We start from the raw sequence: 16,261 nt of genomic DNA, 5'->3' as shown, positions 1-16,261 counted from the left end.
TGTGCATATGCTGCCGCTAATCAATGGTATTCATATTTCCTTCAATTTCAAAAATATGTTACTCTACAATTCCTTTTAATATAGTAAACAGATTCACTTTTATTCGTGTATCTGGTTTTGCATTTTCCCATGCAGGATGATAATAATAATGGACATAATTTTTCAATCAACGTCTATTGGAAACTACATTTCTTCAAACTTCAAAGCTTTTACTAGATTTTTCACTTTATAAAACGTAACAATAATACTAGTACAATCTAACTTCACTTGCGGTATGACATTTTCTATTCCAACTGGGCCAAACTGGCTTGAACTTCCAAGAGACGTGACAGAAAACATCCTTTTGAGGCTTGGTACGATCGATATATTGACCAGCGCATGTCAAGTGTGCCCTATTTGGTGGAATATCTGCAAGGATCCTCACATGTGGAGATCCATTAACATTACCAAGTATGGTTATAACCATTCCATGCATAATACGGATAAATTTGTGAAGATTTGTCGCAATGCAATTGAGCGAAGTTGTGGTCAGGTAGAATACATTGATATTGAGCATTTTGCAACGGATGATCTTCTTGCATACATAGCTAATAATTGGTACGTAATTTATTTCATAATATTTTCCTTGCTTTTTAAGTCTTACCATTTTAATATGTTTTCTGCAAATTTTATTACAGCGCTGGTCGCCTGCGACACATGCGGCTTGCAATGTGTGGAGGGCTCTCAGACAAAGGATTTAGCGAATCTGTTAAGAAGCTGTCGCAATTAGAGAGTCTTGATATTTCATATCAAAATCAACTGTCAAAGGACACGTTCGAAATTATTGGCCGATATTGTCCTCTTTTGAAAACATTGAAATGTAGAGGGATTTTTCCGAACGACAGAGAGAATGATGTGTCATTCGCTATTGCAAAAACAATGCCTGGATTACACCATCTTAAATTTTTTGGAAATATGCCTTGTGAGGATGGTGTTCATGCCATTCTTGATGGATGTCCGCTTCTCGAGTCTCTTGACTTGAAAGAGTGTTGTTGTTTCTATAATGTTAGGAGTTTGGAGAAAAGATGCCGTGAAAATGTAAAGCATTTTAGACCTCCTTCACTACACTGTTGCTCTTTATATTATGATTCTGGATGGGGCATTGAAAGTGAAAATTGGTTTTTTTATGAGGACTAGTTTTGATATTTAGCGATAATGATGTTGAAACATGTGTGACTTCTTGGCATTTGTTCATTGCTAGTGAAATTTGGAATGTTATTCTTGAAAAGTCCCAAATGTTTTAAATGTATTTCGTTGAAGTAATCAGAGCCTTAATGAATACAACTCTCTCCGTTTTTTATTATAAGTCGTTTTAGACTTTTCACACAGATTAAGAAAAATAATAATTGTTGTATGAAAATGAGAAATTTTGAATGTTTTTATAAAATTATCCTTCATTAATAACATGTGGAAGATAAATTTATATAATTGAAATGAGAGAATAATAAATATTTAAGGATATAATAGAAAAAATAGCATTAATTATTCATTGGAATTGTAAAGCGACTTATATTTAAATACAATTTTTTTTCCAAAACGACTTATAATAAAAAATGGAGGGAGTATTATTTTATTATATTCCTGATGTTATACTCAAGCATTATTAATTAAATATACTTTGATTATCTATGTTTAAATTATTGAGTGTTATTATGCCTATGATTGTGCGAGTTATCTACCATATGAGGAAGTAATGAAGTAAGTTTATGGATATTTTCTCAGCCTTCGATCATCTTAATGTTCTTTGGTTAGATGTGGTGACTGATAGGTGGGTGATGCAGCTACTAGATAAATTAGAGTTTTACTATTAAATTTGAAATGAGGAAATAAAATAAAGACAATTAAAATAAAAGTTTAGAATGATCAAAGCAATTCATTACACTTAAAATTTCAGAGTTAGAAGTAACAGAAATTGAGAAGGAAACAAATTTCATCAATTTGTGGAAAGCTCATATTCAGCACAAAGTTAAAATTTTTGGTTGGAGATTGATTTTGAACTGTCTTCCTTGCGAAGACCTCATGTTGTGGAGAGGTATCCTTTCTTCGGAGCATGATTTACCTTGTGTTTTTTTTGTTTTCAACATATTGAAATTTCGGCTCATCTCTTCTCGTCCTGTTCCATTTCTCAGAAAGTTTGGATGGAAGTCGATTGTTGGACGGGAACTAAATTCCAGTTTTAGGATTGGATTGGGGACAATTTCACTCGTAGCTGCAGTGAGTTGCACATGAAGGTTAGGAAGGGAAATGAAGGTATGTTCTGGTTAACTATGGACTTTTCAGCATGCTTTGTCCTCACACGCTTAACTATGGACTTTTCTTATCGGTTAGACTATCGAAAAGAAGATGCATCTTGTTGATATAGGTAGTACCAATCAATCTTTATAAGCCTTCCTCTAACCATTCAGTCTCATACTTGCACAACCTCAGGATCCCTCTCATTTCGATGTGAATTCGGTGACCAATATCTGCCCCCTTCGGCCTCGATTGTTACATGTGACCACTCTCCACCCTCTTCGGCCTCGAGTGTTATATGTGACCATTATCCCACTACGCCAAAAACGATTATAGACAGCGCCATTTAGATAGCGCTTTATTACAAAAGCGCTGCCATAATTAAAAGAAAAAATAAAACACGGAGATTGTATTAAAAGATGAGGCAAAGCGCTGGTATAGGGACAATCTTAGATAGCGCTTCTTCAAAAGCGCTGGTATAGGTTACCATTAGAAAGCGCTTCAAAAAGCGCTGGTATAGGCCCATATTAGCCAACGCTTTTTTATAAAGCGCTGTAGAAAGTCCAATAAATTTTTTTAAAAAAAAATTTTAAGCGCTGCTATAGTTTCATATAAGAAAGCGCTTTAGTGAAACGCTGGCTTAGGTTCCCATTAGAAAGCGCTTTCAGTAAAAGCGCTGGCTTAGTATAATTAAAATTGAAATTGAAAAATAAAATATTCACGTAAAATCCTATTCCCAATCCAAAAACCCTATTGTACGTTCTTCTTCTCCATCACGAAATTCCTTCAATACCCAAACTCTCTCAATCCCCAAACAAACTCTCTCAATCCACAAACAAAGCTTCTGAATTCGAAGAACCCTAATTGAACCCCTTGTGAATCCCTTCTCCGCTCAAGAAATTCCCTCTTCGCTCACGAAATCTCACGAATTTCTTCTGGTTGTATATCTTTTTCTTCGGCCACCGTAACACAATCGGTGGAAGCCTCCGACTACGTTTCACAGGCGCTCGTACTCCCTCTGATTACGGCCGCACAAACTCCCTCCGACTACGTTCGTACATTCGGTAAGTTTCGGCCGCACAATTTTTTTCTTGCGAGCTTATTGCATTCTTTAACTAGCTCATTCTGTTATTGCCAAACATTAGTCGACTAATATATCTGCTACTTTTTACCAATTAGAGTCTTATAGCGTCCATAACTTTGTTGTTTTCAAATTTGTGTTACAATATGCAAGCATGTGTTGTATCTTTATTAGGTTAACAAATTGTTGTCTAATATCAAACACATGCTACATTATCATGAACTGGGTTTGATATTGATCTAGTAGCAGAAGCTGTCTGTGTTCTGTATCCTGTATTTGCATCTTATTTCTATTGTGGTGATCTGTATAATACATCATAAGTTACATCAGTGATACATACTTAAGTTACAGGTAGACCACTCTAACATAATAACTTTTAATATGTTTAGGCTTGACAACTACTTTGTTGACACTAAGTTTCTCAGCCGTTCTTTTCTTCTCAACGTTTGGCCGTCGTTTCGGTAAGTCTCGACATCCTTTATATGCTATACATTCTTACTGTAATTTCTGTGAGTTGCCCTGTGGCTTTGCTGTAACAATAAGTACTCTGTGCAAAAATGATAGCTTAGAAGTGAAAGTTTGACAACACATTGGTGGTTTTTTTGTAGTTAATGTCTGTTCTTTCAACATCCCCTGTTAGATTAACCTGGACTCTCTACAGTCATGAGATCTGTTAGTTGACTGACTGTGTTTTCTTTGAAATCTTAACTTAGAGCCTGAGATATGAACACCCCAATTTTGACCCGACTGCCATAAATTTCCTGACTTAATGTATGCAGTCATTGACTGCGGGGAATTTGGCTTTCAAGTTAGATGTTATCCATGCTAACAATTGTTTTGAGAAGACTCGGAATCTAGGCCGAGTTGTGATTTCTTACTTAGGTGTTGCTGATATATTGGCCTGGCTCCATGAAACACTAACTGTGAAATGCAAATACAAACTTTCCTTGTTCAGTAGTTTGTAGCAACACCCATGTTCTCACTTGAAACCTTAATACTGGCAACGGGTTAGACTTTAATTCTAAATTCATCTATTATAATTTTTCATATTTTTACATTGTGTAGAAAGTTTTCATCTCACATTTGTTTTGCCTTACAGTGGACATTGGTTGTTGGTCGCGATTAATCCTATCAGTGAAGTTGTATATTTTCTGGATTCCTTACACAATCCAGTTAGTACATACGAAGCTATGAAGAATTTGGTTGATACGTAAGTGAGATTGTTATAAATATTCGTGTGTATATTTATTTATTTATGGGAATTGTTTTAAATTATGCGTTTATGTTTTATTAGCGTTATACAAGTTTTTCGAGCACAAAGAGGAAGTCAAGTACCAAAGAGTAAAGCCAACAACATCACATGGATTCAAGTGGAGGTATATTAATTAATGTTTCACAATTTTGATTATATAAATAGCGATGATATATACGTGATAAAACTTAGGCCTTATCCATATTTTCTTTCCATGTGTAGTGTCCTAGGCAGCGTAATGAAGTAGATTGCGGTTTTTACATGTTGCAGTTTATGAAAGAAATTCTTCTTTCGAATCAAATAGAGATTCCGTCCAAAGTATGGATTTCTAACTTAAGAGTTATTTTAATATTTAACACATATTTCTCATATAATTAAATAGCTTTAACTTAAACATACCATGTTATATTATTTTGTAGTATTTTGACGACTTCAAGTGTGCTACTTACTCAAAATCTAAGATGGATGAACTTAAGGAGGAATGGTGTCAATTCATGATTGAGTTGAAAGTTGTATAGGTATACTGAAATTTTACTATAATTGATGAGAATTTTGAGTATAGCCAAGTGCATGTTGCATTAATATTTGATTTATCTACATAGACTATTAAGTGATATGTAGGCCGTTTGAAATACATTCGTGGAAAATGTAGAATGGTTTTATATACACTAATGTAGAATGTTTTTCACCTTTATATTATTTTGTTTTTGGTTTTCTGTTATTCTGTTTTGTGATTATATATAATGGTTAATTTGATGCAATTGCAGGATATTGAAGGGTAAAAAGGTTAGCTGGCAAGAAGGAAAAGTAGATATTAAGCATCCTTTTGACTTTTGTAAAAAATAACAATGTTTTGGATAATGCAATTGTTTTCATTGAATTGGATGTAATTTTGTTGTTTATTAATATATTCTTAGCATATAAAAAATTCAAAGTTTATTCGTATATATATATTCTTAGCATCCTTTTTGTTGTTTATCGGTGAAATTTGTAATGGTATATTGTACAGGTGCAAAATGTGGTGAAAACCTGGGGAAAGCCTATTTTAAATAGACCCATTTAAAAATTTCGTGGACATTAGACAGCGCTTTAGAAGAGAAGCGCTGCCTTAAAGCTATTTAAAAACTGTTTCAGAAAAGCGCTGCCTAAAGGGGGCCTTTAACAGCGCATTTAAGAAAAAAGCGCTGGCTAAAGTGGTGATTTAGCAGCGCTTGTGGGGAAAGCGCTACCTAAAGGTGGCCTTTGGCAGCGCTTTTATGAGGATTTTTCTTAAGAATTGTTTCAGAAAAGCGCTGTCTAAAGGGGGTCTTTAGCAGCGCTTTAGATGTAAAAGCGCTGTCTAAAGTAGGCCTTTAGCAGCGCTTTATAGGTAAAAGTGCTGACTTAAGGGTGCCTTTAGCAGCGTTTTCAAGGTGAAAAAAAGCGCTGCCTTTACCTACGGCAGCGGGGGAATAGATAGCGCTTTTAAGCGCTGCCTAATGCCAAAAAAAGCGCTGTCTATGTGCATGTTTGGCGTAGTGTCCGCCCTCTTCAGCCTAGGGTGTTACATGCCCACCAACTTCTGCTTGGTTTGTCTCCCAAACCACATCGTACTGGGAGAGGAATGCTCTAATACCATTTGTAATGCCCCAGACTGCTTTCAAGATTACCAACTGACCTCATAAATCAACACGAGTCTTTTTAGCATGCTTTGTCCTCACTCATACGCTTTAACGGAAACTTCTCAGAAGGTCACCCATTCAAATACTACTCTATGTCAAGCACACTTAACTATGGAGTTCTTATTTAATAAGCTACCCAAAAAAAGATGCGTCTTATTGGTATAGGTAGTATCAATCAATCCTTATATATCTTTCTTCAACCATGAAATTCCATATCTACACAGCCTCAAGACCCCCTTATTTCGATGTGAATTTGGTGACCACTCCCCGCCCTCTTCGGCCTAGGGTGTTACATGTGACCACTCACCGTCCTCTTCGGCCTTGGGTGTTACACATATCACTATTTGCCCAAAAGATGAAAGGTAAGTATGTTATGAAGCCCATTGATAACTCCTATCATACGTGTACTTGTATTGCTAATGGTTGCAATAACCTTTGCTTTTTCTTTGGCATATATTATGCTATTGGCAGATCTGAGAGTGTTACTAAAAGTCTTGACATCTTTGTGGATTCTAGGCCATAGGAATGATGCTGAAAGGTGAACCAGTGTTGGTTGGAGTCCTGAGTGACCTAGAGTGGGTGTGGAATGATACTCGTGGTTGATGTCATGCCGAAGCTCTTCAACTAATGGTGTGAAAGTTATGTCCTTATAATATAGAACCTGATCTTTTAATCTATATATATGTTGCATGTGTGGGTTTGTATGATATTTAGTAATCAGTTCCTAACTCTCCTTTTGTTTGTGGTAGTAATGCATGGGTTGATCTAGAAGTAATGGGGACCAAAGATGAGATTGTGAGCAAAATAGATTTTTCATATGTGTGCTTCAAGCTAAGTGCATTGGCCACCTGCTTTATCTTCCTAGGTTTGTAAAATATTTTGAAACTAAAACCTTGTAAAGCAGTCTGAGGACTTCTCTCAAGAGTTATCAACATCAAAACCAGATAGATCACTACATACTCTATAACTGCAATCACATAGATCCACAATCATTTGGTTGTTGGCTTAAAATATTCAAACCAAATAGGTAGATGAAGTAATGCAACGTATGGGAGAATACAAAATAAGGACTAGCACATGATTACATTATCGGGGTCTGAGTACAAAAATAATGTGTCTTACTGATGTCATATTAGAAGTAGAATGATCAAATTCATCTCGTTTGGTTATTGGAAGAAACTTTCTGACCCATATATATTTGAGAGACAATGATGAAATCTTAGAATATTCTCCTACATATATGGAAGTTATTGATCTTGAGATTCATCGCATTCCTTAAATTGAAGCCCTATTATCCATCGTTCTTTCAAGAACTGAGGAAAACACCAGTCTCATTCTGAAAATGCTAGAACTCTTCATCAAATATTTGAGCGAGTTATTTTCATGAAAAACTAAGCATGTATTGTTGGAGAAAATGTTCCTTGTGGACTGTTCGTAGATGATGATGATGATGATGAATATGATGGAAACAATGAATAGTTGCTTTGTTTGAATCGTTCCCCCCTTTTTTGCATGTTTTTATTTTGTAGTATTTATTGTTTTCTAATAAATGTTTCCATCGTTTATAATATTCAACTATTTTTCTTCTTATATGCGATAGAATGTTTTTATGTGTTGTTTGATTTTCTATTTTTTATCCAACTTTAAGATACTACAAAGGAGGAAACGTATTCTCCCAGTGGGAGTAGAGTATACTCTATTTATCTTTGTGGATGAGTTAATCATTCAAAATATTTTAGCCATCCTTTTTTTATTTCACCACCTCCCTAAGAGATGTGTTGCCATCATCAAAAAAGGGGAAAATATGGTTTTATGTGTTTTGTAGGAAACATTGTTGTTTTGATGATGACAATTGTCAGGTATGATGAGGACAAATGTCAAGTATGTTGATGACAATTGTCAAGGGTATTGATGACAACTATCAAGTATTGGTAACATCTTTCAAAGAAGTTTTGATCATGATAATCCTTTAAATGGTTCATGATGATGACATCTAAAAAGGAAGAAATATCTCAATATCATTAGTTAAAGATATCAAGTTTAGTGCTAGTCATTGTTGAATCAAGCAAAAAAATCGAAGACTTAAAGTTATAATCTTTAATATTGAAGTCTGGAAGGTGTGAAAGCGTGAAATCTCGTTTGGTAATGTTCTAAGGGTTTTTTCTAGTCTTGACGAGTTTATTGTAAAAGAAACAAGAGTAAGTTTTGAGGTTAAAACTTTGCAACTTGAAGAATCTGATGATGATGAAGAGTTTGAAGAAGTGTGAGATGATGATGAACTTTACTTCATCTCAAGAAAAGTGAAACATCTATAGAGCACAACGAAGAAGCAATTCCCAAATAATAAATACAAGCAATCTAGGGATACAAGAGACAAGAAGGGAACTAACAAGAAATTTATTTCCTAGGAATGCAAAGAACTTGGACATTTTAAAAATGAATGTCCTAAGCTGGAAAAGAGAGGTCCAAGAAAAGTGGATTTAGTTGAAAGATGAAATGTCATGACTACATGAGATGAATCTTACTAATCCTTTGATGAAGATTGTTAGACGATAATGTGGATCTATAGAGGGGGTGAATAGATCCCCATTTTCAAACTTTAACAAATTTTTGTGTTTAAAAACTTTATTGCCCCGGAAGGAATATATCGTCTAGAACGACCTTAGTTATTGGAAGTCGGATATGCGTAAACCAATGAACAATCAATTAACTAGAATTTACGATTTGACGAAATTATCAATTATTGAACTTGCACACTAGTAGTTATTAGTCACAATATACTGTTTGTTAGAAATGGCGGAAAATGTTATGTTTGGTATTTTGTCAAACACTTGGTGAGCAATATATCACCAACTTTCAACTCTTCACGAAACACAAACTTTGCCACACACAAAAACGAAAGAGAATTGCGATAACGAAAAAGAACACGGAGTTTGTTTAGGTAGTTCCCCTTGTCGTCCTCGCGTAGGATACGTCTGCCCCTAATTCCAAATAGAATTAGGATAAATTGTATTGAATGCAAATTGTTCACAAGAGAAGAAGTTACCAATCACCAACTACAATAATGCAGTAAAATTGAAATTAAACTCTTCTCTTCCCTTGATTCAAGTAGAACCAAGTGATTGTCGATGATCTTGATGAATCCCGACCTCGATGCTTCCTTCCCTATCCTCCGGTTGTTGCTAGCTTGTTGAGAGAATCACCGATCCCTCAAACCCTTAAGCACGGATGAGTAATTGTGAAGCGAAGCAATCGTCAAAAACCCCCAAATCACACTTGATCTTGGAGGATAAAACCCTAAGATTTTATTCAAGAAAAACCCACTAACTCTTAACTCGAACAAGAACCGAATCTACTGTCGAACCTTATCAACGCACGTTCCTCACCTTGATTGATAAAGATTATTATTATGTGGATTATCAATCGATGAGTGAAAGGTTGAAGATGATGAGAGCTTTGTGTCTATTTTCACTTTTCTTGTTGTTTTTGAAATAACCAAAAATGAATCATTTATATGTCATGTGGAGCCAAAGCAATAGAAAACAGCAAAAAAACAACTTTTCTTAGCGACAGGTCGACCTGAGCAACTGAGAGGGTCGACCTGAGCAAACCCGTGGCTTCAACACAGAAAGAAAAACTTGGTATGCATCGACCTAAGCATTGTGTGCGTCGACCTAAGACCTTCATGCGTTGACCTAAGGGTCGACCTGAGCAAACCCGAGGTCTATTCAAATATCCTTACATCGACCTAAACAACATGTAGGTCGACCTGAAGACCTCAAACCACCAAAATTGTCAGTTCTTGAGTAAGTGAGTCGACCTGAGCCCTGTGTAGGTTGACCTATACCTTTTGAACATCAGAAAATACCATTTTTGAGATTTTCAATGCTTCCTACTTTGTCGTGTTGGTTTGAGACGCATCCATACTTGAATTTGCAAGCTTTGACATCACTTAAAACACAACCTTGCCCTCACATACTTCCCCTTTTTTATGATGGCAAAACTTGTTCTTAAGAGTCAAGACACCCTCCCCCTATCTTGATGCACTCTCTTTCACAAGCATTCAAATAGAGATAAACACTCCCCCTATCTTGGTGATCTCTCTCATGTGCTTTGTATGCATGACTTTTCTTTAGCTATCAATTGCTGACTATTCTTGACTTCCATTTCTTTAGTTTCTTCTCCCCCTTTGACAACATCTAAAAGAAGATCAAGCAACTAGTTTTATATTAGACATAGATAAGATTCATTATAGATTACATCAACCTTGCATTCAATAACTCTGACTATCAATCACATAAAAGGAAGTTAGAGAAGAAATTAAAAATAAGGAAATAACATAAATAGACATCCAATACGACTAATGTTCAAGCTTATAACAAACACAAAGTAAGTAATAAGAGACACGGATGCATAACAATACATAGAAACAAAACACACAAAGGTTCACAAATTATGCAAGATACAAAATCTAGGAAATAGCTTTAGTCTTGTCCATTGTCATTTCCAATTTTGCATCGTTTGTGAACATAAATGCATGATGCAACATATATTAAAGCTCTGGCAAGTATCACATATCACAAGAATTAAAATAGACAACTATAACATGGATGACATTTATGGATATTAAGTTTACCATATTGGAGAATCAAGCAAGGGATTTCAAGTTGAAACGATATTACCTTTGCAATAGAAGATAAAACTTTGCCCTCTCATGGCTTGAATACACAACTAAAGGAATTTGTGAGATCATATATATGAATAAATAGAGCCAATGCAACAATTATAGTTGCATCCTATCCGATATGTCAAGAACACCGAGTTCCCTACGAATATGTACGAAAGGCTCGGTTGCTAATGGTTTTGTAAAAATGTCGGCAAGTTGATTTTTACTTTCAACATGCTCGAATACAACGTCACCTTTCTCTACATGATCTCTAAGGAAATGGTGCCTAATTTCAGTGTGTTTAGTGTGCGAGTGTAAAACAGAATTTTTGGTTAGATTTATAGCACTCATGTTATCGCAAAATATGGGAATATGATCGAGCTTTACATTGAAATCGAGTAATTGTTGTTTGAGCCACGATATTTGGGCACAACAATTACCAGCAGCCATATATTCCACCTTGGCGGTTGACAAAGCAACAAACACTTGTTTCTTGCTATGCCAACTCACTAAGGAGTTTGAAAAAAATGACACATGCCACTAGTGTTTTTCCTATCTAACTTGCAACCGGCAAAGTCGGAATCGGAGTAGCAAACCAAAGAGCAATCACTACCCTTGGAGAACCATAACCCATACTTAGTTGTACCACAAAGATACCTAAGTATGCGCTTAACATCTTTTAAGTGAGACTCCTTGGGACATGATTGATATATTTCACACATACAAACACTAAACATGATATCGGGACGAGAAGTGGTAAGGTAAAGAAGGGAACCTATCATACCTCTATACCTTTTTACATGAACCGACTTACCATGTTCATCCCGATCAAGATTGACCGCGGTAGGCATTAGGGTGTCAATATAATTTGATTTAGTCATGTCAAAGCGCTTGATTAGCTCTTGACAATACTTAGTTTGGCTCACAAAGGTACCTTCTTTTAGTTGTTTTATTTGAAGTCCAAGGAAGTAGTTTAATTCTCCCATCATGCTCATTTCAAATTCTCCCTGCATAAGCTTAGAAAACTCCTTGGTTAGAATCATGTTAGTAGATCCAAAAATAATATCATCTACATAAACTTGAACAAGTATAGACTGTTTTTCATGTCTCTTAATGAAGAGAGTTATGTCTACTTTTCCTCTCGAAAAACCTTGATTGATCAAAAAATTGCTAAGCCGCTCGTACCAAGCTCTAGGAGCTTGTTTAAGACCATACAAGGCACGCTTAAGCTTGTACACATGATAAGGATAATCAATGTTTTCAAAACCGGAAGGTTGAGATACATACACTTCTTCATTAATATGGCCATTTAGAAAAGCACTCTTTACATCCATTTGATATAGTTTAAAATCTTGTGAACATGCATAAGCTATCAATAAGCGTATAGCTTCGAGTCGGGAGACCGGGGCGTAAGTCTCCTCATAGACGATCCCTTCCTCTTGACTATACCCTTGAGCAACAAGTCGAGCCTTGTTGCGAGTAATAATTCCATTTTCGTCTAGTTTGTTCCTAAACACCCATTTAGTGCCAATTACTCGATGGTCTCGCGGAGGAGGGACAAGGTCCCAAACCTCACTTCTCTTAAATTGGTTTAGCTCTTCTTGCATAGCTAAAAACCAATGTTCATTGATTATGGCATCTTTAGAGTTCTTAGGCTCAATCTGAGAGACGAAAGAATAATGATAACAAAAGTTACTTATCTTTGACCGTGTTGTTACCCCTTTTGATATGTCTCCTAGAACATTCTCCATAGGATGGTCCTTTGAATATTTCCATTCAATAGGGAGATCACTTTTATTACTTGGGTGATCTTCCACTTTCTTTTCCGGTGCATGATCCACTTCCTCCTCAATTTTCTCAAGTAAGAGGCAATCTTTTTCTTCATCAAGCTTAGTATCCGGATCCTTAAGTATACTCTCAGTTGAGATACCTGCACCATCAATAACACTACCTTTTCCGACTAATTTTAGACAAGACTCGTCAAAAGAAACATGTACGGACTCTTTAACGATATGTAACCTTTTATTGTATACCCTATAAGCTTTAGTGCTTTACGTGATTGAGCATATCCTATAAAGATACCCTCATCCGCTTTTGTATCAAATTTACCAAGGTTTTCCTTTTCATTGTTTAAAATAAAGCATTTACATCCGAAAACGTGGAAATGTGAAATGTTTAGCTTTCTTCCTTTTAAGAGTTCATATGGTGTTTTGATTAAAATAGGTCGTATTAGGATCCTATTTTAAACATAGCACGCCATATTTATGGCATCGGCCCAAAAGTATTTTGGAAGCCCATGTTCATTAATCATCGTTCTTCCAAGTTCTTCCAAAACACGGTTTTTACGTTCCACTGATCAGTGCATTTTTATGCACGTTCTTCCATGTTTGTACTCAAGCATTTCCTTGGTTTGTTTTGATTATTTTTATGTTTTAATGTGTTTTCATAATTTATTTTATTTTTACCTTTATTTGTTTTCCGTATTTAATTTTCAGCTTTAGCAGCTTTTGTGAGAAAAATCATAACTGGAGCTTAGAGTATCAGATTGAGGCGTGCTACCAGTTGTTGGAAAGTTAAGAGAAAGAGCTACGACTTTCATGAAGAAGTCAGAATCTAATTCGGACTCTAACAAGGCCAGAAAATTCGTTGAAGCTGCTGTATTATTTTTAGATTTTGTTTGGGTTAGTTGTATTGGGGCCTGGATCGCACATTTGACCCGGTTAAGTTGTGCAACGCGTTTATGTGTTTTCACCTAGGTTAGACAGCCGAAAGTACTGTTCACGAAACACTATTCACGATCAGAAAGAAAAATACGGTTGGCTTTGTACGATCATGAGGAACTAATTTCCCAAGGATCAATCTGCTGTAATCGAATTCCACTTTGAGGTTCTTTTATAAATTCCATATTAATCTGTTTCCTTTGAATTATTCTTATAATATCAATTATTTGCTTAATTTGGTTGTGGCTATAGGATATAATTCTTAAATTCGATTGTTGTTGTTGTTTCTGAATCATATTCGTGTTACCGTAGCTTTTGCGTTATCGCGTTCGATCAAATCGTGTTTGCTTAATTCGCAATAGTTTTTATTCCGTTTGCTTAATTCGGATTTCAGAAACTTCCTTCGTATAATTGATATTGTGCTTGTTGATAGTTCTTGTAATCGAATATGATCAGACCCGTTTGGGGATATTGGAAATTTATATGAATAAATGATAAGGCGGAAGTCGATACAATAGGTTGATTCGTTTTAGCTTAATTATTAATCACTTATTTTGTAATCGCTTTTTCTATAAATCGAAACTGAATCAACCCCCCCTTAATTTGATTTGTTAATATAATACAAGAATCCTTGTGAGACAATAATCCTAGTTAATTTGTCGCTGTACTACGTTTTTGAAAAACTACTCGCTTTGATCCGGACGCGACAGCGGATCATCCACCACTCCGTTTTGTTGTGGAGTGCGTGGTGCGGAGAAATTATGATTAATGCCATGATTTCCACAAAAGTCTTCAAAAAGATGATTTCAAACTCACCCCCCATGATCACTTCGGATGGAGACAATGCTAGTGTTCAATTTATTTTGAAACATTTTGGCCAACTTTTCAAATGCGGAGAAAGTGTCACTTTTGTTTGCTAAGAAGATCGTCCAATAGTACCTAGAGAAATCATCTACTATGACAAACCCATAATAGTTCCCACCTAGACTTTTTATTCTAGATGGCCCAAAAAGGTCCATATGAAGAAGTTCAAGGGGTCTCGTTGTGGATACAATATTTTTCGATTTAAACGAGATCCTTGTTTGCTTCCCCATTTGACACGTATCACATAAGTGATCTTTGGAGAACTTGATTTTAGGTAGGCCAACTACTAGGTCTTTTGAAACGATTGTATTGAGCAAGTCAAAATTGACATGAGCTAGACGTCTATGCCAAAGCCATGAGTCTTCACTCATAGTGGCAAGACATTTGGCCTCAGTCATTGATACCTCATTTAGATCAAGCATGTATACATTATTAACCCTCAGGCCATTGAACATGTCATCTTTCTAATGCTAATAAGATTGTGTTTAAGGCCCTCAACTAAAAGGACGTCTGAGATAATAGTAGAAGAGGGATTACCTACATTACCTTTGCCGAGTGTAGCTCCCTTATTATTATCACCATAGGTGACAAATCCTTTCTTCTTAGCCACAAAGTCATGGAATAAGGATAAGTCACCCGTCATATGTCTTGAGCATCCGCTATCAAGAAACCATCTTTTCTCGGAAGACTCAAGACATTCCACCTACAATTTTAAACAAGGGAAATAGGTAACCAATTTTCATTGGGTCCTTGTGTATGAGTGAAACAAAGGTTGCTCTTGGGAGTCCATTTTAAAATTCCTTTAGGAACCAAGAATCTTCTAAAGCGACATTTTCTAATGGTATGACCCGTTTTGCAACAATATAGGCATTTCATGTTTGTATGGTCATTACATTTTCTTGATTGATATTTTATCACATAAGTGTATCTTTGATAGGGATTTATCATACTATTTCTAAATTGGGATTGATCAATAGCAAAGGTAACCTTGGGTTGTGAAGCTTTGTCTAATTTGGTTTTGAGAGTTCTAACCTCTCTTTGCCAAATATGACAAGATTCACATCCACCCCATCTAAACCAAAAACTCTTATCATTTTCGCTCTTGTCTTTGATACCTTCTATCATAGATTTCTTAAGGATTTCCACTTCCTTTTTGGATTCAGAAACCTTTTTCTCAAGGTATGAAATTTTTTTCTTATTTGAAGCCAAGCGTTTGAAAGCTTCCTTGGCTTCATGATGTAAAGTATCAAAGGCATGTTGTAACTCAAAATAAGACATTTTATCAACATTATTATACTTGTCGTGACTTACAATCTTTTTCTTCTTTTGATGTGCCATGAGACATAGGTTGACCGTCTCCTCTTCATCACTTGAGCTATCTTTGGTAAATGAGCCACTCTCACTTTCCCAAGCAATATAGGCTCTCCTAACTTTTGTTGACTTGTTTTGAGTTTTATTCGTTGCCTTATTTTTCTTGAACGAGGGGCAATCCGGCTTGTAGTGACCCGGCTTACCACAGTTGAAACAAGAACCTTTAGATTTAGTTCACTTACTATCATCTTGCTTGTTAGACTTTGCTTGACGTCTATAGTCGACAAGATAGTTATCCGAATGCTTGATTTCATTCTTACAAAGATACCCATTGTATTTTCTCACGAACAGTCCCATATCTTCATCCGGACTATCATCTTCGTCACTAGATTCACTACCACACGCATCTTTGGTGGATGACTTTGAACTTGAAGC

The 16,261-nt window shown here is 35.8% G+C and overlaps 1 protein-coding gene across 1 annotated transcript; it reads left to right on the top strand.

Moving 5' to 3' along the window:
• The first annotated feature begins 274 nt into the window (after nucleotides 1–274).
• On the top strand, nucleotides 275–1,176 carry LOC131658311 (putative F-box/LRR-repeat protein 23). Its single transcript, XM_058927619.1, has 2 exons — nucleotides 275–593; nucleotides 716–1,176. Exons 1-2 carry the CDS (start codon nucleotides 275–277, stop codon nucleotides 1,174–1,176), a joined length of 780 nt encoding a protein of 259 aa, XP_058783602.1.
• Nucleotides 1,177–16,261: the final 15,085 nt, after the last annotated feature.

This window comes from Vicia villosa, linkage group LG3 (assembly GCF_029867415.1).
Source record: "Vicia villosa cultivar HV-30 ecotype Madison, WI linkage group LG3, Vvil1.0, whole genome shotgun sequence".
NCBI lineage: Eukaryota > Viridiplantae > Streptophyta > Magnoliopsida > Fabales > Fabaceae > Vicia > Vicia villosa.
The sequence above is the reverse complement of the archived record's forward strand: the minus strand, read 5'-3'. Positions and strand labels throughout refer to the sequence as shown.

What these genes read in the sequence shown, in the direction of transcription:
- LOC131658311 (XM_058927619.1), top strand. Translation starts at nt 275, where the DNA reads ATGACATTTTCTATTCCAACTGGGCCAAACTGGCTTGAACTTCCAAGA. An exon ending in TCTTGCATACATAGCTAATA is followed by an intron (nt 594 to 715) that starts ATTGGTACGTAA and finishes TTGCAATGTGTG; the next exon opens with GAGGGCTCTCAGACAAAGGA.